We start from the raw sequence: 21,347 nt of genomic DNA on the forward strand, positions 1-21,347 counted from the left end.
GCCCAGTCTATTCTTACACCCCGTCTCCTCCGTTTGCAAGAGGAAAACAAAGCCGGTTAATCCTGAGCCAGACAAATCCTTCCGCCCATCGTTAGTAAGGCCAAAGTTGTCTTTATCGACCAAACTTTTACTTTCCTACGCTTGTTTAGCGTTTCTGTATGCATTTTAAATAAAGGAAACATTTTATTGGTGTTAGCCTGACAAACCCCCATCACATCTTACCCCCTAATTGCCAGAAGAGCAAATGTCAGTTCTACCTCGAGCATCAGTATTGTTTGCAGATGTTACGACATTTAAACCCAGCCCGTTAACCTAATAGCTCCTCAATTATCTCCAGTACACTCCCCACCAATCCATTACTGCTCAGCTGTGCCGTGCGCCTCTTCATATTTGCACTTCTGGATAACTACACTGAAATGATGGTCTTCAGGGCAGTTCTACTAATGGGGTGTATGCATATATTCATTATGCTGGTGAATGATAAGGGACAGTAATTAGTGCCATTACATAATCCCCAAAGCTACTCTCCTTTATCTAACTATATGCTAAATATGCCAGCACATTGTTGTTGATGGACCTTTTAAACCAGTACCACCTAGGGAGGTAGCTTAACCTTCTGCATCACAATACCTGTCTGCAGCTCAGGTAGCCTATTTTAATGCATTAACCCATCATGCAATGCCAAGGGACGAGTTCAGGAAAAGGACAAAGATTTATCTCAGCTGGACAGTGACTTTTTGATGGCATGAGGGAGAGCTGTCTGCCATGTTCCGGCTTTAGAGGAACAATTGCTCCAAACCGGGAATGCACCAGTAGACACCGACAGGTTATATCATACACTGTAATACACACCCTGAGTGTATGCGTGTATGACTGAACAATTAGCACGAGGGCTGCCATCTGTGGCCTCCATTCATGGATGGATGCACCAGGTGCTGCAGCCGATGGGAGCTCATGGGCTCATTATGCAGACATTAGCCAGAGGAGAGAATAAGGGCACACATGCTTAAGATAATATAACAGTGATCATTCAGAGATTAGTGCATTTCTTCAGCCATGCTTAATGGCTCCAAGGATTGCAGTCCAGACCCAAACATCTCAAAGACTGTAAGGTGGATTGTTTTTAAGTTCAGCTCAGTATAAATCCTAACATCTTTGATAATCCGCAAGGATTTCCTGCACTTCTGAAAGCAGGTTACTTTTTCCACACATCCACAGAAAAGTTTAAACTTCTAAAGAATTGAGAGATATCCCTGGATTCGAGACAGCGAGGCTTACCATTTGGCTATCCTCTCAAAAGTGGCCCGTGAACCAGTTGCAGACCTTTTAAGGGAGTTTTTGTGAAGGTTGCGTGTGTAGCTACTCAAAACAAGACTGAGGTAACATTTGTGTTGTAGTCATCAAAGCAGAGCTAACCTTAATAATATTCATAAATGCAGCTGATGTGAAGAAAATGGGAAGAGCAGGACATCTGCTAATCAGAAGGTTGGTAGTTTGATCCGTAGTTGCTCCAGTCTGCATCCTCCTTTTCCCCAGATTTGAAGGATGGGTCGGGTGTATCCTTCGTGGCCCAACCTTTCCCAGAATTCAGCCAATTCCAATGGCGGCAGCTACTTAGTTTTAATATTACTCTTATTACTCTTTCTGGGTCACAAAATAAACTTTTAAGATATTTTCAGGTGCGAATGTAGCTGTAAACTTCAAATATCTGCTCGATTTATCAAGACATCACATATTTGCAAAAGTGCTCCGACGTTTTCGGAGACGTCTGCTACCCACTAGCTCGATAGCTGACAGGGAGGTCGAGGCTCACTAGAGATGGTGAGAACACCGGACATCGTTTTCAGACCCCCCGCAGTCTTTCGCTACTCAGGTTAAACATGACATATAAGTCACTTAGATAACTTTAAAAAGTTATTGTTTGGCTTTTTCCAGTGTTTTAGTTGTTCCTGAGTAAATCAGTTTGGTGAGATTAAAGTTATAGTTTTTACACATCTGAATAAACGTCAAACAGAAAACTGATTAAACAGAAATGTGAGATGGTCGAGAATTTACTCCAGTGTCCTGATATATTTTAGATAGAAAGGAGCAGATGGCTGAGTTTATCAAACTCCACCAAGACAATCTGCAAATTTCATTAAAAGTATAATAAACTATCATCTTGTCTTTATTTTCAGTTAGCAGTCCTGGTTTAACCCCATCCTGACATTCATATTTGAGGTTTCCTGGGAAATGTCTCTAAACTCTAAATATTCAATAGAATATCAGTTTGTGATTTGACATTTTCTCACACAGCATTTTAAGTGGTATATTGTCTCTGTGCTTAAAGCCCAGTGGGCATCACAAGTTTCCATGACATCATGACTTTGCAGTATTATTGCCAGAGTTTGAGATTATTCGCGGATGCGTGAGTCAGGAGGCACAATTGGTTCCTGTTACTAGAGATGGGAAGAAGGTCATTGTTGGTAACTCTCACCGGAGAAAATTCCTCCCATCCACCGAGAGCGACGTTATCAGCACAGCTACCTCATTATAAGACCTCGCTCTGCACCCGGGACCCCGAAGCCAGGAAGGATATTAAAGCTTAAAGAAAGTTGCTGACACAGCTAGAGAGGCCACTTTCAACATCAACACACAAAAAACATTCAAATCAACTAAGTTGGCAGATTTAAATGGGCTCTGGACTGTAAATGACTTCACCTCTTCAGTGTGGGCCTTTTAAAGGAAATGCTGAAGTCAGAAGTCCTTTACACCTGATGCTAATGTGCCTACATAATCAACAAGTTCTTATTCATCATTTTTGACTTTGTTTTGGCATCAAACTGGAAACAACTCTGAAATTATCCATACATATTCTGCATATAATTCAGACACATATCACTACACTCTATACATTTTATAAAAACCTTGATTATGTTTATAGTTTGATTGAGGTGCAGAAATATGCAAAACAATCGCACATATTTAAATATGATTTTGCTCAGTTTGTATTCTTTGGCAAAAGAAGAAGCGAGGATCACCTTTCCCTACACGTCCACCCTTCCTTCTGTGTAGTCTGACTTCTTTGTCCCTGTGTGCCAGCTCATGTAATCCCCTTAGGCTCACCACCTGCAGCTGTCCTATTATGTAAAGTCAGGAAGGAGACGTTATAAAGGCTGACCAGACTGTCCTACCTCAGACAGCTGAGCTTAGGTGTGCGAACACCCGGACGAACCCTCTATCTCAGTGGGTTTCCCGTCCTGGGAGTCCAGGGAGAGGAGCTTTAGATAGAGACTGCCAAGAGTCATCTGGCCTTTAATTCATCTGATTTAGCAGGAAGACCAGCGTGGGAAGCTCAGATGTTTTTCAGGCTCCCAAGACTCACTCCTGGCTACATCAGGCTGTTGCAGGTGAGTGTGAGCCTTTGGTAGGTTCTAAAGGTTTCAGGTGAATATTTAAGAAAATAAGTTTTTCTTTTCTTAGATTTTAAGTTTTACTGACAAATGCAAGACCTTTAAAATAAAAAGTAGTGCTTTAGTCTGGGATTCATACAGGGGTTAGCATGCTCTGTCTCTGCTGAACCACTCCAGAGGGAGGCAGGGGAGAAACTGCTGATAAAATGTTTGCAAGGTGCTGTTTTCATGGGTACGTGCAGAGTTTTATTGACAGTTACAAATCATACAGCACACTTGCTTCGCTAAGCCTCGTGCTGCTATTGTGCAGCCATTTTTCTGTGCATTGTCTCAACAGATTCGGTTGTGACAAGATGATGAAACACAGTGCTATCTTATTATATACGCACAGACCACAATATTTCCAGGCTGCTGTTCCAGTAATTGTAGAACGGCTTATATTTTAGCTCAATAGTAGTAGCGTTTATCACAAACAATAGAGAAAGCCTGCGACAGTCCATTGCATTGTAAGTGGAAATGGGAACTGGTTGAGCGAGCTGCAGGAATGGCTTCTTAACTGCCTGGGACACAGCTCCATTAGAAACTATGAAGTTAAGTTTCTATTATTTGCTCCTCCACATGCTTTATAATTGTCAAGGGCCCACGGAGGAAATTGTCCATGTCGCAAAATTGATGAGCTTTTTGTTTGTCAAAAGAGACGGGCCACAATTTAGTAAATGAGAAAAGATGGGGTTTTAATTTCTCCAGGATTGCTGGGAGCACCAGCTGGAGCTGAGGTGTGCATGTTGTGCCTCGCTTATCGCATTCGTTACTTTTCTTTCAGACGCAGGCCTACCATAATGTGGCCGTGACGCCTCCGGCGGAGAAGACCGTGCCTGGTATGGCTATGCTGCTGGGAGCCGTTGGGATCGGGATGTGTGGCTACAGCTCCAAGCAGTTGGCCCTCTACCATCGGCCCTCTTCCCGTGTCCTGCAGTGGATCGGCACGCACACTGATGCCAGTGCAGTGGCACACAGGATCCCCGTCCTGGATGCGACTCGCCGGGCCGGTGCCTGCCAGGGGATCCCACCTCCCTCGTTCGTTGGCGACAAAGTTCCCTCAAATTAGTCTGTGGTGATAGTTTGGCCGGCACCATAGGTTGAGTTCCGGTAACTACGCTCGGTCATGTCTAAGATTGTAGCTATGCCGGCCCATTGCACCAATGCGGCCCATGTGCTCTCTGAAGACATGCTGCTGTGGATATCTGACTGAACCTATGTGTTGGCGCGAAATAAGAAACAGTATCATAGAGATATGGAGTTCAGTAACAATAGTTCACATTCTACTGGATTGGTTCACTTATTCACTAATAACTAGGCTGTTTAATGCACAGAGAGGGCACTAAACAGCATGAATGATGGGATGAGTACGTAACTGGTGCTGGAACTTCCCAGAAACTGTGGCTGAATGTGGCTTGAATGAGCTAGCATGACTAATTTGGAGGCATTGTGTGTCTTTTCGAGTACTGAGGTAAAAAGAGAGTGATGCTTGGCAGCGCTCCTCTGTACACAGATGGTTGGCATCTCTCTCTCTCTGACCTCCTTTCCATCTTTTCCCAGGCACAAAGCCATGTGTAAGTGCTTGAGCAGCCCATCCTTGCCCATGACTTCAATTGATTTCCTCTGAGGAGGAGCAGGTGCCATCCATCAACAAGCCTTGGCATCTTTTGGTGTATTCTGCATTGGCTGTCAATCGAAAGAGAGCAGTCGAAGACATAGGTTGGCTTTGGGGCTGAGTCGAAACCGGTGCGTCTATTCTGAGGACTTTAAATTCTCTGAGGATTCGGTCAGAGTGGTAAAGCAGAGGATGCTTTTGTGGCTTGAAAACGGCTCTTTTATCAGAAGAAAGTGGATCTGTTATCAAAGCGTGGGCCGTGTAAACAACAATTGCACAAATACACTTTGATGAGACACCGCAGGTGGCGGGTAAGCAAGGTAAAGTGGTGATTTCTGCAGGATAAGTCTGTGCCCTCCGTGGGGATTAACCCTGGTGGAAAACCATTCCTGGTGCACACACTCATTAACCTAATCTGGTATTAGAGGGTCAAGGACCCGTAAACAGTTCCTGTGCGTCCAAATATTGTGCCATTCCCCCTGCAGTGTCCACCGTTTGTCTCGCTGTCAGATATGGATGGACGAGTCTAGACGTGGTGTTTTCATTCGTGTTAACACCAAAAAAATGTACCAGAGAGAGCGGAGCTGAGACTCGGCGAGACACTGAGCGTGGTTGAGAATGCACGTTGTGCCTTATGGATTGCACAAGGTTATACTGTCGTCATTGACCGGCTATTAAATTGAGCCAGTATACTTGAGATTTATCAGATGTGGAGATGGTACAAGGTAGGCAACAGAGGGATTCTCCAAAGGAGGACGTAAGAAAGTTTAGTGTTTCGTCAGTTAGAGGTCAGCCAGACCTTGCAGTCCACATTCTCATAGCCAAAAAGCCGTCCTTGTCGCTCTGCCAAATTGGACAAGTGGCTAGTTGTGGCAGGTTGGGAGTTTATAATGGCCCAGTAGTGACCCACCAGTATTCTAGCACAGAGGGTCACCAACAAAATGGTCGTAATCCACTCAGGAGCGGGCTAATGGCTCCAACTGGCATCGGATGTTGGACAGTTGCTCACCTTATTCTGGACTGAGGCTGACACCTATAAACAATTTCATAATTGGGTTATAAAGAGCAGGAATGCTCTGGAGGAAATGTACAGAGTAAACCAAACAGATAGCGCTCAGAATTACAGACACGTTTGACTAAAATGTTCTCCACCTGTTTGAAAATTCGGATCGGAAATAATTGGCCGTGCTTTCACTGAACTGCAGACTGCGGTCGCATTCAGGCATTGCCCTCCTGGGAGTTTCAGAATCAATGTGGACATGGGCTGGAAGCTGTGTAATGCACCTAGCTGCTTTTGATGGATTCTCTTTATACTGCAACAGTGCACAGTGAGCACAGAGAACTGCGAAAACCTATTGATCTCAATAAGAGAGTGAAGGAGGAGAGCTTGTCTCCTCGCTGCAGCCGGTTCCTGTTTCACTCGGCATTGTGCAGTCTATGAGGAGAAACTGCCGAGATAGTGCACTGAATAATGGCGATGCTCGAAAACACGTTAGCTCTCGGATTAAAAATGCAAGGGATGTTTGAAAGCACAGTATTCATCTGTCAGTGTGCTGGATGTCACACATCAGCGCTCATCCATTAGCGTCTGTGAAGCTCTACAAACTTGACTTTAGCTGTGCCCATTAAAGGAGACTTTTGTTCTGTTAGTAAAGTCATTAATATTTAATGAAAAGATGTTGGACTAGATTCATGAAATAAAAGCACTTTAGTCACAGCTGTGGCTCAGATTGTTTCTGTGCAATTATGTGAGATGAAATTGTTCTTTTTGTACCAAGAAATAAATGTTTTAGTCAAGATTCAATTCATGCTGTTTGGGTGTAATTATGCTTCAAGAGATGTGACAGAATTTTACCACAGGAATCACGGCCCTGATGACCTAATCACAAGATAAACTTGTAAGACTGCAGAGAGAGGACGGACGCTGATATCCTGGTACTGTGACAGACACAACGTGCAGTGCAAGACCAGAGGCTGTAGACAGACTCACACCGACCAGCACAAGCTGCTTTTAAATATTTTAGTCAAACACTTTTTTAATGATTTCTTTAAATTACCATTTTTCCACGGTGGAACGACTGTACAGCAACTTTCATGAGTTAAAGAAAAAAAACAATAATTAACTGCACAAGTTTGAGTTTATTTGGGATTTTTTCTGATCCACAAAACCTCAAATATACAAGTACACCCCACTGATAATATTTGGTTAAATGCATCTTAGCAAGGTTGACACAGGTTAATTTAATTTGAAAAAAAAATTATATATATATATTTCAAAATTTATAGATTCAAAGATTTGGCCATATGGGCGATTAGTTTAATTAGTAATCTCCTGTGTATGCCAGCTTTTAAATAAATATGTCCAGACCAGAGCTGCTGTGTCTACATATGTGATCTTTTAATGTTTTTGTCACTAATGTTTATGCGTAACTTTAGTTTTGCGTAACTGTGGTTTATTTCTTATTGTGTGCATGAGTTAGTCAGAATTAAACTATAAAAAATGACTGCATTAGTGCAAAAGCGTAACCAGGAAATAGTTTGAAACACTCAGAACTGAATCATCCCAGGACTCACCGGAGTTATGTGGGAGCTAAACTCTCACCGGGACCGCGTGAATAGTTGGAGAAATATTGGTATGTAAAGTCGGTTCACTGTTCAGCCCGGGGCTGTATGGCACAGCAGGTCAGTGGGTCATCCGCTCGAAGCAGTGAGCGGACAGAAACCAACCCATCCCAGAGGCGACAGCAACAGGTTTGTCCTTTCACAGCCTAACTGTGCCCTCCAGTGGACACGTCCGGTGGATATTGGAGACATTGGTCATCTGCGGTCAGAGTTCACTTCGACTCTTTCTGAGGACTAAAGCCACACGTCTTTGCTTCTTTATCGAGAAGCTCCCAGGAGTAAAATGTTGCTTGGACCTGACTTTGTCCAACAGCTGCTGCTTTTGCGTTTGTCCATCTGCCCTCGGCGCCTCTCCGTGAAGGAACAGCGGGGCAGTGCGCTTGGCTGAGCAGCGCTGGAGAAAGCGGGTCGTGGAGAAGAAGAAGAAGAAGAAGCAGAGTTTCCAAAACGCAGAACCGGACGATCTGGGATTGATTCTAATCTGTCCAAGGTTTGTACCCACTATTGTTGCCTTTTCACATTGAAGATGACTTTTGAGTGACTTTTTTCCACCCTCAGTGAAGAACTTATATCGAGTTTGTGGCTGAAAGTTTTTCTCGCGCGTCTGTGGCGCAAACCTGTGACTCTAGAAGAACGATGTTACGTCTTAGTGAACCTCACTGGTTTAACTGCCAGTTTAAACTCGTGGGTGCTTCTCGGTGACTCGGTTTGCAGTTTCTGTGGATCTGGGGCGCGTTTCTCGTCCTTTTCCACTCACCGAGCACTTACACCTACGTGCCAACAGCTTTCTGCCTCATGTGGCCACACTGTAGCGTCCTGCCTGTACGTCTGATCTCACTCTGGTGTTTCAGCCTCATTATGTAAAGGTACTGATTTTACTATCATTCAAATGAGACTCCATGTAAACTTCCTCAGTCCGCCATCACTGTGAGCGAGGTTGTGTTCACTGGATTATTTCTCAGCTGGATAAAAGTGCACGACTTCATCCTTTGCTGGATGTACTCTCTCTCTCTCTCACTGTGTGTGTGTGTGTAGGTCACCTCCTCTCTCTCTCTTTGGTCTGGTCTGAGTGAAAGTGCAACAAGCACCTGCAGGGCCACATCACTGGCCCCATCCCTATTACTGCAGAATGGGCAACTTTTCCACCAAGGACAGCCATGGACCCACAGGTAGGTCATCCCTCAAACACACACACACTTAATTTACTTTCTTTAAACCAGCTCTGGCGGAATCAGCTCCCTTGAACTTTCCATGCTGTGTCTGAAAGGTTTGGCAGTGCGCACAGATGGCTGTGTTGTGTTGGCCTCGTGTTTTGAATTGTGTTGAGAAATTTCCAGGAAATCACAAACATCTGATTCATGAAGTACACGGAAGTCGGAAGCATGATACCAGAAAAGTGCACGTACTAGAATTCCCAAAAAGTGAAGGTGGATGAAGAGTAATCATGAAACTGAAGGCAGCAGAGAGAAGAAAGTGGAAAAGCTGTAGGTGTGTGAATGTGTGTGTGTCTGTGTGTGTGCTGAGTTGCAGCAGGAATCTTGGCAGCTCTCCTGTGTTGCTCAGTGAGTGGTCATTCTCCTCGCGTCCCCGTGTGATTCGTTCTGGCCCTGCCGGGCCAGCTGTGATGAATCGGCAGAATTCCCCAGCTCAGCACAAGGGCAGCGGATTAATCATAGGAAGTCTAATGCCATCTGACACACACACACACACACACACACACACACACATCCACTCTCATTCAGTCAACTTGCCACCCATGCACATGGTTGGACGAGCGCATTAAGGTCTGGAATGAAGAAATAAAGAGAAGGGTTGGCTTGAGAGTCCTATTAGACAGTCCTGTCATTCTTTCTCGGTGACTTGGCCGTGCAGCAGGTGGTGCATAACTTTGCAAATGTTCAAGTGCTGATCTTACATCACTAAAGAAAAACGAAGGAACAAAAAACATTCATTTTGTTCATAGTGAAGCTTTTGTCCAAACAAGAAAAATGAGCGGGGAAGAGAAGGAAACGCTGCCTACGGGTTCCCACAGCCTCTGGAGTTCTTAACGCTGGCGTGCTGTGACAGGCGGGGAATGCCAAAAAGTGGAACTCATCATGTGTCAAGTCTGAAAATGAATCGGTAACTGAGTGCTGCAAATACGTGGGAATTGTTTGTCCTGTGTCTGCATGTGTTCCTGAATCGGGAGCAGTGGTATGGATGAGCAGCGCTAGAGGAATGCTTGTATTACAGCATTCATCGTCAGGGGCACGGCCCGGGCATTGTGCTGGTCAGCATCTAGCGAGTTCCGTCAACTCGCTAGATGATGTTTTCAGCGTCAGCATGCCTGACTGCTGACGACTGACTGCTTTCTTACTTCGTTCTGTGTCCGCTTCAGTTGTTCAGTGTATTCCTTCAGTCTGTGTGACCGAGTCACAGATGGAGGCTGTTATTCTGTCACACATGTATGCGATGACTGCTCATGGTCAGAGTTTCAGATACGGAGGTCGTCGTATGTGCAAATACTCTCTAAGAGCTCTAAACTGCTGTAAACACCCATACTTGGACTTGCGTGATGTGAAGAGATCATGATGTGAGGACGTGTGCTCCACCCACCTGTTCTTCAAACCTTCTGTTCACAATCAGGAGCAAAGTGTCTTAAAGAAAGAGGAGTTAAAACTGCTTCTTTCAGATAGCGGGTGAGCTAAGCAGCTGCACCAAGGCTCAGTATAAGAAAAGTGGACTATTTTAAACAAAGTTATTTCAGTACGGTCCAAAAATAAAAGTCGGGCCTGGAAATGAGCACAAACTTTAAAGTCCTGCTCCACTCATGAAGTTAAAACCAGAGACCAGGATATGAAATTATTTCAAGAATTGTTCTTAAATTGATGTCTTGTGTGGAAAACGTCTGACAGAAATGATTATTCAGCTCAGTTTTTCCCCTTTTTCCCATATTTAGATGCAGTCTTCAAACACAATTTGCTTTTCTCATTTTCTCTCAAATCTGTTTTTTTAGGGGCTCAGGTGGACAGTTTTCACACTCCACCTACTACGCCACAGAACGATGGTGCTGTTTTCACAACCAGTGCTCCCCAGCTTCCGTCTTCCCCTACGATCTCAGTTTCGTCTCTACCTCCAGTACCGGCGACCACTGGCAAGAAATCGCAGCACGGCACGCCAACTACTCCCAGCGCTCGCAGTCCCCCTCCAGATTGGAAGCCTTGTCCGCCGGTCAGCGCAAACAGCTCCACGGTCAGCGCTGGAGTTAACCCAGTGAACAGCAAGCCAGCCGGTGCTGTGGCCGTGAGTGAGAAAGCTACTGTAGGGAGGAATGGTGGTCCTCCTACTTCTACACCCAAGATTCCTGTTACCCCAGAGAAGAGTGTGCCTGTCAGTCCTATAAAGAGCCCCTCGTCTCTGTCTAGTGCCTCGCCTGTGGTGGGCAGCTCTTTGGGGCAAAACTGGAGAGAAAGGGACAGTGGTCTGAGTCAGTCTCTGCCGCAGTGTCAGGAACCGAAGGATGGCCAAAGCGAGGAACTGGAGAAGTTGCTGGAGGAGTGTAAGCTAGCTCTGGGAATCCCTGCCAGTGAGGACGGGAGCACAAACACAGCAGGTGAGAGTGAAATCAGTCTTATTATTATAGTACTAGTATTTGAAATTTCAAAATATCCCCTCCCTAAATAAGCACTGCAATAACAACCCCAGCAGGCTTGTTGTTTGAGTGCTACAACTCTGCATTTCAATGTGGGCCAAACGTTTGTCTGTTTTAAGAAGGGCAAGTCAATTTCCTCGACATTTTTTGTGTTTTATATGCATGTGATGCTGCCTGACATTTCTGTGACCTTCCTTCAGAGATACTGAAGCATCTGCTGACAGAAGTGAAGAGTCTGAAGAGTACATTAGAGGTGAGATGAGCTTGAAAGTTTTCTCCTCAGACACCGACCGTGCACTTAACTCTTCCCCCCCAAAGAGACGTTATCCGGTCATTCTCTATAAACTAAAGTTTGCATATGAATGTGGCAACATTTTGGAGTGAGGAGCTTTGGTACTGGATGCCTTCTAGTCGTAATGACCAGGTTCCAGTCCCCGTGAAGGATGCGTTTGCCTAAACCCCAATAAATTGACTTTTTAAAATTCTTGTATGATGACAGGAAGTCTTTGCTTTGATATACACCGGCTAGATTGTAAGCTGTGACTGTAAACGTTTCATCTGGGGTCCCACTGCCAGTCTTGTGTTGTTTAAAGCCTCTTTTTTCATCAAACTTCATCCTGTAATTAGTCCTGTGTTTTATATACACGACGCACCTTTGTTGCAGCATAACTGAACGAGTAAAGTGCATGCATTTGTAAACAGGAAGTGATGTACAGGTCAGTGTAATATGACCTGTGAGCCGAGAGGTAACAATAACACATAATGTACCATCACAGCCCACACTTTGTTCCCCTTTAACAACAACAGAGTCTTCAAGTGGAGTCTGCTTCACCCCCTGGGGGCTGCAGCTGTGCTAATGAAGGTCTTCCTGTCCTTCCACAGGAGGAAAGTCGTTGAGATCATTTTCTGTCCAACAAGATAGTTTATCAAGGACGCTCGCCTTTGGTATCACAGGCAGCTGCACCTTCTGATGAGACAACATGTGACTGTTGTCGGTGCTGTGTAAATAAAAATGAACTGAACTGAATGGCAAACACAAAAGGGTTAATAATAATGAAGAAGTGACTTTCAACCTGAAAGGTGGTGCTTGTTCACGAGAGACTCTCCGGCTATGTTCGATATGGATAAAATCAAATTCTGCAGCACTTCTTTAGTTCATTTTCTCCTTCATTCTGCGATCTTAGGAGGACGGTGATATTCTTGAGTAATTTCCTGTCAGTTACTCGTTCCGATTCCTGACCCTCCCTTATGAGGATTGTAGCCAGAGGCTTCCAGCTTCCTCTAGATCTGCCACAGATTACGACAGCTGGACTATGACAGAACGGCGCCCCTCCCCGTCCCCATCGCCTTTTCTTCTCTTTCTTCTATCCTCCCCGTCCTCTCGTCTGCTCTTTTATTTTTCTCATGTATTTGAATTATTTTAATTGAACTGCGACTGACGCACGTCGTCCGTTTTTATCTTCCAGCTCGTCTATTCCGCGCCTCCTTGATGTCAGCTCTGCCTATTTAATATTCAAACTGTCCAAACACTCCTTTCTTTACTTTGTCTTTCTTCCACTTTCCCACATCCTTGTAAAAGACCTAGAAATATAAGCCTCGCACGGTCCAGCTGAAGCTCAGAGGGACTGTGGTATAACACAGCGAGAGGGCTCAGTGTTATGGAAATCATGGCAATCCAAACCCGTGTTTACATGAGCCCTCTGTAGGACGATATAAGCTAGCCGGAGCTCAGCTTTATGAACCCTCCCTGCCTGCTCTGCAGTGCCGAGATCCTTTGTGTGGAGAGCCGGAGAAGGGGAGTGCAGGGCGGAGGAGGGGGTTCACATTCGGCTGTTTCCAAGACAAAACTTGTTTTGTTTTGTGCTGTGGTGAGGTAGAAGGGCTGCAGCTTGCAGTGACCCACTGGCCATGTTTTGTGCGTGTGCACACGAAACAAAAGACTTACAAACACATGCACCAAGAATTCTTCAGAGGCCTCCCCCCTCCCCTCAGCCCCCAGCTGGGCCTGTTGACCGCTCCACCCCGAGCACAAGACTGAAATGAGCGATGGCTCTCCCTCTCTCTCTCATCTCTTCCTTCCTCTGGATGCCTTCAGCCCCCCCTCTCCTCTATTCTGCATTCACCATCCATCTTTTCGTCTGACCCCACCTTGCTTAAGCCGTTTCCTCTTCAGATCTGACCCCATTTTTGACCCCTTTTTTTCTTGTAATTTAAGTAGCTGTTATTTTTCCAGTCACACTCAGACAGATAAGCCTCCCTGATGTGCTTTCTTCATCTGTCCTCAGCACTGCTTTTCCTAATGCTCCTTATCTGTCTCTGTCTACCCGGCAGCAATAATGTATTTTCCATTTCTTTGTAGTTAAACTGAATTCTAAAGAAAGCCACATGATTGCCCATTGTGCAATGAACTGCTAAGGATGTTATCAAATGTACCATCTGTTTGTGCTTATGAGCATGACAAGCTTTCAGTTTTCTTAACCAGCAAAAATGAAAATACTCCAATCGTGGCTGTGTTGTGGGGGTGGATGGTCAGATTTGTGTTCCCTGCTGGAGTCGATCTCAAAGCATTTGGAATCAGTTCCAGGTGAGCGCTGGCCGAGATTTCCTGAAATGATCTCCAGGTTCTCTCTGTTCTCTTTGCTCCTTGACAGTCTGCTGCAGTGAAACAGGCCGTGCATTTGGACGCCACAGATCACATGTAGACTGATGGAAGGATGGGAGAAGGGTTCCCGACTCCATTGGGAAGCTTTTCTTAAATATGCAACTCTCTTGTTAGCTTATGGTTAAGTTATGTTTGAGCATCATTTGCAGAGTTTTTTGGCCATTTTGCACTGCACATCTGGGAGGCAAATGTGTCTTAATAAATATATTTGAATTCACACCACAGCTTGGAGAGAGCAGTAATCACTGAGTTGGGATGATTCCCCAAGTTAGAGTGGGCGTGGAGGTGAAGTAGGGACACATAGTAGTAAACACAGCACAAATCTTCAAGTGTGTGCTGAACTCTTTCCAGGAATTGTCAGGAACGCAGATTTGCATCTAGAGTATAGACATGTGTATGTATGCCTGTACTACATCTGGTCCTGCAGCGGGGCATGAGGCTGGGTCCTGAGGTCCTGACAGTCCACACCCTTATCTCAGTGTTAACTGAGGAGCACCCCTTCCTGTTTCCTTAAACAGACACGCTCCAGTTGGTGTCCACATCTAGATAACAAAGACTCTGCAAAGACAAGATTCTTTAAGTCCACGCGGGTGTTTTTAATAATCCTAAATATAGACTCGGAGAACTCCAAACAGGATTCACTATCCTGCTGATTTCCAAGGAGAGTGTGCTTCGGCTTAACCTGAGTATATGTATGCGTGTTGGAGAATGAAACGGTGTGGTTTGATGTTGATGTGAAAGAACAGGGGAGGTGTGTGTCTGTGGGAGAGAGGAAAGCAACGTGATATGCATGTGTACGTGTGCGCGCATGCATCCAGAGTAATCAGGTCCAGCTGTGGTCTTGAGTCAGTGGTCAGATGAGGGAACGGCTTGGCTCAGACTCGCCGCCTCCTCCACATCTTCATCCATTCTTCATCTAATTACCACCCTTCCCAATCCCTCCACTCCTCCACACTCTCGCAGTTCCCCAGCTTACATTTCTCCACAGTCTGTGAACTCCCTTTCCTTAAATCTGTGTGTGATTCCAACAACTTCTATTGTCCTCCCTGTCTTCTCTGACGTTTTTCCACATCCCTCTGTTTTTCTTTTATGATGTTGGTCGCTTAACATTTTTTAATAGTCTGGTATCGTTTACCTCTTGGCTTCATTGGCTCTGAGTGCCTGTTTTGATGTCTGGGGGTAGTGTTTGTTCATGTCTGCTGCTGCAGGACTATAAGAATGAAAGCTGGAAGCGTTTTTTTACATCACGAAGATGTGAAACTGAATCCGAGTTGGGATTTGGTTTTCCCATGTCCAAAAAAACTGTTTTTGGATCACAGCCACACCGATGGTGTCGCAGAAGGCAGTTTCACAATGTAATCTTTGGTCCGGCTCCCAAAACGTTGCTTACATTTGCTTTGTTTTTCTGTTTGTGTCGGAGCTTGTTCGGCTTCGAGTCATTTTTTTTCCCTCCAAGAATGATTTTTAAAAACGAGCAGACCACTTTTTGTTCTCATGATCGAGTTTTGCCTCATTTGAGTTGGCTTGCCAGCTCCACTCCCCCCCTCGGCTTGCTGAGGCCTGCTGCTCGCTTCAGCTCAACTTGTCGTCTAATGAGGGCGAAATGGATATTTGATAGTTTATTTGATTGCAGTCATTCTCTGCGGAAAGCTGAGCTGTTTCTTTTTGTCTGTCTGATTAACTTAAAGCCAACTTTAATCATCTGGATTCTTTATGGCATTATTGTGAAAATAATTTTGATTGCGTGGATTATCCGTTACATTTTTATTATATTTCTCTCAGTCCTGATCAAAGGTTTAAGGCCACTTGAAAGATGGCAAAAAAAACATATTTTGCATGGTTGGATCTTAACGAGGTTCCAAGTCAAGCTTCAACATACAACAAGAAGAAAGAGTGAGACAAAACATTTTGTTGAGCATGTAATTTATTGAAACTAAAACAGGCTGTTTTACAGCTGCTCAAAGGTTTAGGGCTACATGCCTTTAAAGGGCCAAATCTGTGCAAAAATGTAGATTTATTGTCATTTTCTGTCATGACATTCTGATGGCAAAGGCAAAAAATCTTTCCCTTAAGCTCCCCCCTGTGGTTTGAACTTTTGATCGGGACTGTATGACAGATTATTTACAAAATTTATAGTCAGCTTCTGCTGCACTTGTGTTGAGCTTACCAGTCAGCTGTGCTAGCGTATGCCCACACAGAACATGGGTGCTGTTTCTTAAATTAGTTGGACAAACTGAGATTTTCCTGCTAATAAAGTATCCTCTGTTTGCTTTCCAGTCAGAGCGTGGCGAATGGCTGCAGTTCCAGGGTGACCTGCAGGTGGCGGTGGCGGTGGCAGATCGCCTGAGAGCTGAGGCAGAAGAGGAGTTGACGGCGATCCGAACAGCCCACAAAGACATTGAGAAGGAGCTTTCTGCTGCCCAGCAGAGACAGAAAGAGGCTGATGTGCAGCTGGTTACTCTGAGGGAAGAGTTGAAGGAGAGCAGGCAAAAACTGGCTAATCTCACCAAGGTCCAGGGCAAAAGTGAAGCCCAGGAACCTTGTCATGAACCTGAGAAGCCAAATGGAGAATCTAACAAGTCTGAGAGCAAGGAAGAAAGCCACAGAGGCAGGGAGAGGGTGGTGTACAGGTTAGGAGGAGAAGGGCTGGATAGTAAGAATCAGAACGAGGTGGTGAAGAATGTCGCTGACGAAGAGGCGAAAACAGACTGTAAAGATGTGACTAAGCGCTACCTGAGAAATGTGACCAATGAGGACAGGAACAGAGAGGGGGTGCGATCCAGTGAAACACGCAGGATGGTGACTACAGAGAGGTCAAGGTGAGAAAACGGTTCGAGCCTAAGCGTACGTCTGTGGAACTGGACAGAGATTTGAAAACAAACCTTCTCTGCTCCACATCATCTCTGCTAACAATCACCAAACTTGGTCAGGACTGCGGCTGTGCTTTCTCTATAACGTACTGCATTAAGTCGACCACTTGAAAAGAATTTAAACAGTCCAATCTACAAGTGGAGCGTGAAGCAGCTGTGTGAGGAGAGTTGATTTGGTTTGTTTTATCCATTCTTTGCTGCAGAAGCCTGTCCAGATTACCCAGCTCCTCAGAATCCAACACCATGCTGAACGGAGCCTCCCAGTCCAGTTCTGCTGCAACAGCTGCTGCTGCAAACAAGGTGAGACTCATACACAGGAAGTGGCTTCATTAGGGTCTGCTTGTTAATGAAGACATGCATACTGTATGCACACACAGCTATACCTAATTAGATACTTTTTTTTTCTTTAAAAGAACTTGTTGCAATTAAGAGGTCGAAATCTGGACTGGCAGGACGGCAGGTCAAGTAGTGACGCAGGTGAGCCCACCCACGCCTCATACTACTAAGGAACTATGTTTTTAACCATAGTCTCCATGTAGACGATGGGATTAAACCTCATTTTGTTAATTCATTCATAATTTTTAGAGCCAAAAGTGACCATATTGTAAATTTGTAAATTTGAGCGTCTTAGAGATCTGAGAGCGAGCCTGAAGTAGTGACTAGTTTTTTGGTTGTCGAGGTTTGGTTTGGGAAAATAAAGGCGGCGCTGATGTGCTGCATAGTGTTGTGGTACAAACTAATGACATGAAAGTACAGCCCTGTTGTTGTTTCTTTTCAGCTGATATCTCTTCCACACAATATATTTATGTGTAAGTCATAGCTGTTCTTTCTTCATATTCTAATTATGGCGTTAGGTCGTTTTAAATTACTTTTAAATGCACACATTTACAAAAAGAGCCTTTAACCGTGTAGATGTTTGTGTTAAGTTAAAATGTGTTGTGCTGTGACTAAGCCTTCCTGCACTGGATGCTCATAGCTTGCTGGTGTGTAACGCAGGGTTGTTTCTTGTCTGTGCAGGAAAATGCGAGGAGTCTTTAAACAAGTACAATTCAGCCCTCACCGAGTTGCCGCCCACCAAGTGAGTCCACAGCGACGCTCTGTGAACAGTCACATCCTTTATAAATCGAACGACTTGTTTGGACTGAAGCAAAATAGATCGTGAAGCTTAAGTAGAGGAAACACTTCTCGTGCGACGTTCAGTTTGCTCTACTGTAACTGACTCGAGCGTGCGTGCACGTTTTCAGGTCTCAGGATGGATTCAACCTGCTGCTGCGTCGCCATGGAGGCTCAAAGAGAAACTCGCTGCTCCGCTGGTGTCAGAGTCGAACCCAAGGCTACAAGGTGACCCTCAAGATGCTTTTATATGTAGTTCAGTTTACAGGTGTGTGTGTGTGGGTTCTTGGTCATTATCTCTAAATCTCCACCAAGTATTCCAAACTCTGATAACAGTCCTTTTTTTTTTTTTTTTTTTTTTTTTTTTATTAAACATTCAAGAAACCTGGAAGGCTGCACCTGTGCTCCCACTCCACAAAGACGGGGACCCGAGTGATTTAAATTATTATTGCCTGTCTCAAATTGTCCTCCCCTTGCTAAAATATTAGAGCTCCAGCTGACACTGGTTCTGGAATCAACTTTTACCCTCAGGATTAAATCATGTGACAGATCAACAGCTCCATTGAGTGTTTCCAGTAATATAACTGAAACTCTCGGTAACCATTAGTATTGAACCTGTCAAAAGCATCTGATCTTGTCATTTTAGTAGAAAAAGTGTTTTTAGATTTTAGATTATCTTTCTGGTAGAACTACAGAGGTGTCACGTAACCTCTGCTCACTGTTTGCAGAGGTGTTCCACAGGGGTCCATCCTTGGGCCCTTTGAATTCACTCTGTATACAAACAATATTATATCTGCCCCTCATAAAAAGTTTTGTATACATTCACTAGTCAAAAGATCATTGTAATAATTCATAATTTGTGCACACTTAAATATGGTGATATTATTGATATGCATCTTTCTTCATCTGCCTTGAAGCCTCTTGATTCTGTGATTATGTGAAAAGTGAATGGCTCGCCTTAGGTGAGAGACGAGAGCTGAACTGTATGTTTATCTACAGCTTACTAACTTCTGACTACAGTTAAATACATGTTTACAGTATCAGGTCACATGCATGTTAACATTAGCTGGCCCTTTTATTCACACTGAACTTGAAAAACTAATTTAAATAAGGGATGAGCTGCCAAAACCTATGAGACTACCCTCTCTGGTTTCATTCAGACATTTTAAAAAGGTTGTACTTGGACGTGCTTTTCTTATAATAATCAGTGAACACGTGTAATGTGTTTGAGCTTTTGCACATTTGTTTATAGACCTGTTTAAATAAAGGACTTAATAACAGTGGTAGTCTAACAGGTTTTAACACTGAAGTAATGAACATAATAGATTTTTGTATCCTCTCCTCTTCATGCAGAACATTGACATCACCAACTTCAGCAGCAGCTGGGCCGACGGCCTGGCGTTCTGTGCCGTCTACCACACCTACCTCCCCTCACATATCCCTTACAGCACCCTCGGCCCCGAGAACAAGGTAGTGCCGGTTTCTGTGTGACTGATGGGATGAAGCTACTCGTTTGTGTTAAACTTATCGATTTTACTTCCTTCGTTGTAGAAAGAGAATCTCAGTCTAGCGTTCAAAACAGGAGAGAGCGTTGGGATTGCGCAGTCTCTGGTAAGACTTTGTGTTTTAACCAATTTCCCATTTTACACACACACGAAACAGATTTTTGTTTGTTGTGCTCATAAATGTGTCTCTTTAACAGACAGTGGAGGAGATGCTGAGGGCGGGCGGTCCTGACTGGCAGCGGGTTCTGAGCTATGTGGAGAGCATGTACCGCCACTTTGAGATGTAACTGTTGGAGGTACTGTCAAACGGCCCCGCCGCAGATGACACTTCAGAAACGCTGTCAAAGAAGCATAGTTCATCATAATTGTTCCCTGAATACTACTTTTGCTGGGTGGTTAAAAGCGGATGACTTTCAAAGCTACAGATTGTAACTGAAATAGACTCAGAAACAGCTGTCACAAAAGCCTGTAACCAAAGGATGTAAGCACAGATGGGTGTGAGCTGCGTGCACTCGTTTCTGTTCAGACAATAAAACGGACATGCAAAAGTCACATTTTAGCTTTTAAAGTGGATATTATCGTGACCGCCTTGTGGAAATTTCGGTTATGTGGAACCTTTTTAGCATCTTTCTATTAAAGTGTGTACACGAGTTGCTGTAAATGTCTCCACACTGGTACTTTACAGTCAAAAAGTACTGTATTAGGTCTTCCATGAAATCTATAATCTTTGGCTTTTATATGTGATGCTTTGCAAAGATTCCACATGTGTTTGGACATTTGAGCACTGTGTAAATACGCACTTTTGTCAGCACTTTGTTGATGTCAGAATGTAATGTGCAGTAGTTTTGTAAAGGCTGTGTGGGCATTCAGCTGCAAGGCCTCAGTCCAGGCAGAAACGTGTCTGATGATTTATCTTAGATAAAGTTTCAGTTTTTCAGTAAAAGTTGGCGTTTCCTCACATAAAACACATGTAATCAAAATTTCAAAGCGCTTCCGTGATGCTAACGAGAGAGCCGGTGCTGTTAAGTTGCTCAGGGATGTGTGTTAAAGAAGCGACACAGCTAAAGCAAATACAAGCCTCCACAAGACTGCACATCCGGTTTCAACATCATCTCGCATCACACCTGCATCCTCGCTGATGCGCATCTGGTATTTTTACGACATGTTGGAAACTGTTGACAAAGTTGTACGTGCCAAAATGAATCAAGTGCTCCTTACATTGTAAGATATGTTTGTATTTAACTAGTGTGAAGAATTATACCAAAGAAATAAACAGTTTATTTGGATGAAGTGGCGCCGTGAGTCTTGTTTACTAACCCCACTGTTAGGATTGAAAAGAACAGACACGAAAATCCATTTATGGGCTTTTGGCTCAACATTCTCATCTCTTCTGTTTTGAACTGGGAGGAGCTCATGTTTGAAATTGGCTTAATCTTGGCTTTACTGCCACCTGCTGGTGAATATAAGGTTATGCATGCTTCTGTTTGCCTGCATCATGCTGCTATTCCTCAGTAAAAAAATTTTAATTGCCACTTAGTGGCTACAGCACGGTCAGTGTTGCACCCATCATGTCAACTCATAATCACCGCGATGCTATTTTTACCTCGTTTTCTTTGTCCAACCTGTATTTATGTCTATAAACTTCTAAACAAGCAATTATAAAGACAAAACTCAATGTTTGAAAGCGCCTGAGATCAGCGGAGAGGGAGGGTTTCAGACAACTGTCGGATCAGTCTCATCACTTCCTCCAGAGACGCAACACCCACTGCCAGCCTGTCGTCCTTTGTTGTCACGAGATAATTAAAATGTCAAGCCTGTTTATTACATAGCTGAATTGTGCTAATATGGCTTTGTATTCAATTAGTAGGCCACAGAGTCCTGTAATGTAGCAAAATATT

General features: G+C 44.2%; 2 protein-coding genes across 3 annotated transcripts; both read left to right on the forward strand.

Moving 5' to 3' along the window:
• Positions 1–3,193: 3,193 nt before the first annotated feature.
• LOC308389495 (uncharacterized protein) lies at positions 3,194–6,751 on the forward strand. Its single transcript, XM_080870945.1, has 2 exons — positions 3,194–3,389; positions 4,216–6,751. Exons 1-2 carry the CDS (start codon positions 3,339–3,341, stop codon positions 4,498–4,500), a joined length of 336 nt encoding a protein of 111 aa, XP_080727071.1. The 5' UTR covers positions 3,194–3,338; the 3' UTR covers positions 4,501–6,751.
• A 1,037-nt stretch (positions 6,752–7,788) lies between these two features.
• On the forward strand, positions 7,789–20,731 carry LOC308388923 (uncharacterized protein). 2 transcript variants are annotated; one of them, XM_080869937.1, is made up of 12 exons: positions 7,789–8,534; positions 8,704–8,837; positions 10,664–11,260; positions 11,500–11,552; positions 16,239–16,780; positions 17,035–17,131; positions 17,245–17,308; positions 17,849–17,909; positions 18,076–18,172; positions 19,298–19,414; positions 19,496–19,555; positions 19,647–20,731. In XM_080869937.1, the coding sequence occupies exons 2-12, from the start codon at positions 8,798–8,800 to the stop codon at positions 19,734–19,736; spliced, it is 1,818 nt and encodes a 605-aa protein (XP_080726063.1). In that variant the 5' UTR covers positions 7,789–8,534; positions 8,704–8,797; the 3' UTR covers positions 19,737–20,731. The 2 variants fall into 2 exon arrangements, with proteins under 2 accessions (XP_080726063.1, XP_080726062.1); XM_080869936.1 differs by having other exon boundaries at positions 7,791–8,158.
• Positions 20,732–21,347: the final 616 nt, after the last annotated feature.

The sequence above is a fragment of the Rhamphochromis sp. 'chilingali' genome (genome assembly GCF_963969265.1).
Source record: "Rhamphochromis sp. 'chilingali' genome assembly, chromosome: 21".
NCBI classification, from domain to species: Eukaryota; Metazoa; Chordata; class Actinopteri; order Cichliformes; family Cichlidae; genus Rhamphochromis; species Rhamphochromis sp. 'chilingali'.

Excerpts from the sequence above, each read along its gene's own strand:
- LOC308388923 (XM_080869937.1), top strand. The coding sequence starts at position 8,798 with ATGGGCAACTTTTCCACCAAGGACAGCCATGGACCCACAG. Across the intron at positions 16,781-17,034 it reads GTGACTACAGAGAGGTCAAG|AAGCCTGTCCAGATTACCCA; the intron begins GTGAGAAAACGG and ends TCTTTGCTGCAG. Across the intron at positions 18,173-19,297 it reads GTCGAACCCAAGGCTACAAG|AACATTGACATCACCAACTT; the intron begins GTGACCCTCAAG and ends CTCTTCATGCAG.
- LOC308389495 (XM_080870945.1), top strand. The coding sequence starts at position 3,339 with ATGTTTTTCAGGCTCCCAAGACTCACTCCTGGCTACATCAGGCTGTTG. Across the intron at positions 3,390-4,215 it reads GCTACATCAGGCTGTTGCAG|ACGCAGGCCTACCATAATGT; the intron begins GTGAGTGTGAGC and ends CTTTTCTTTCAG.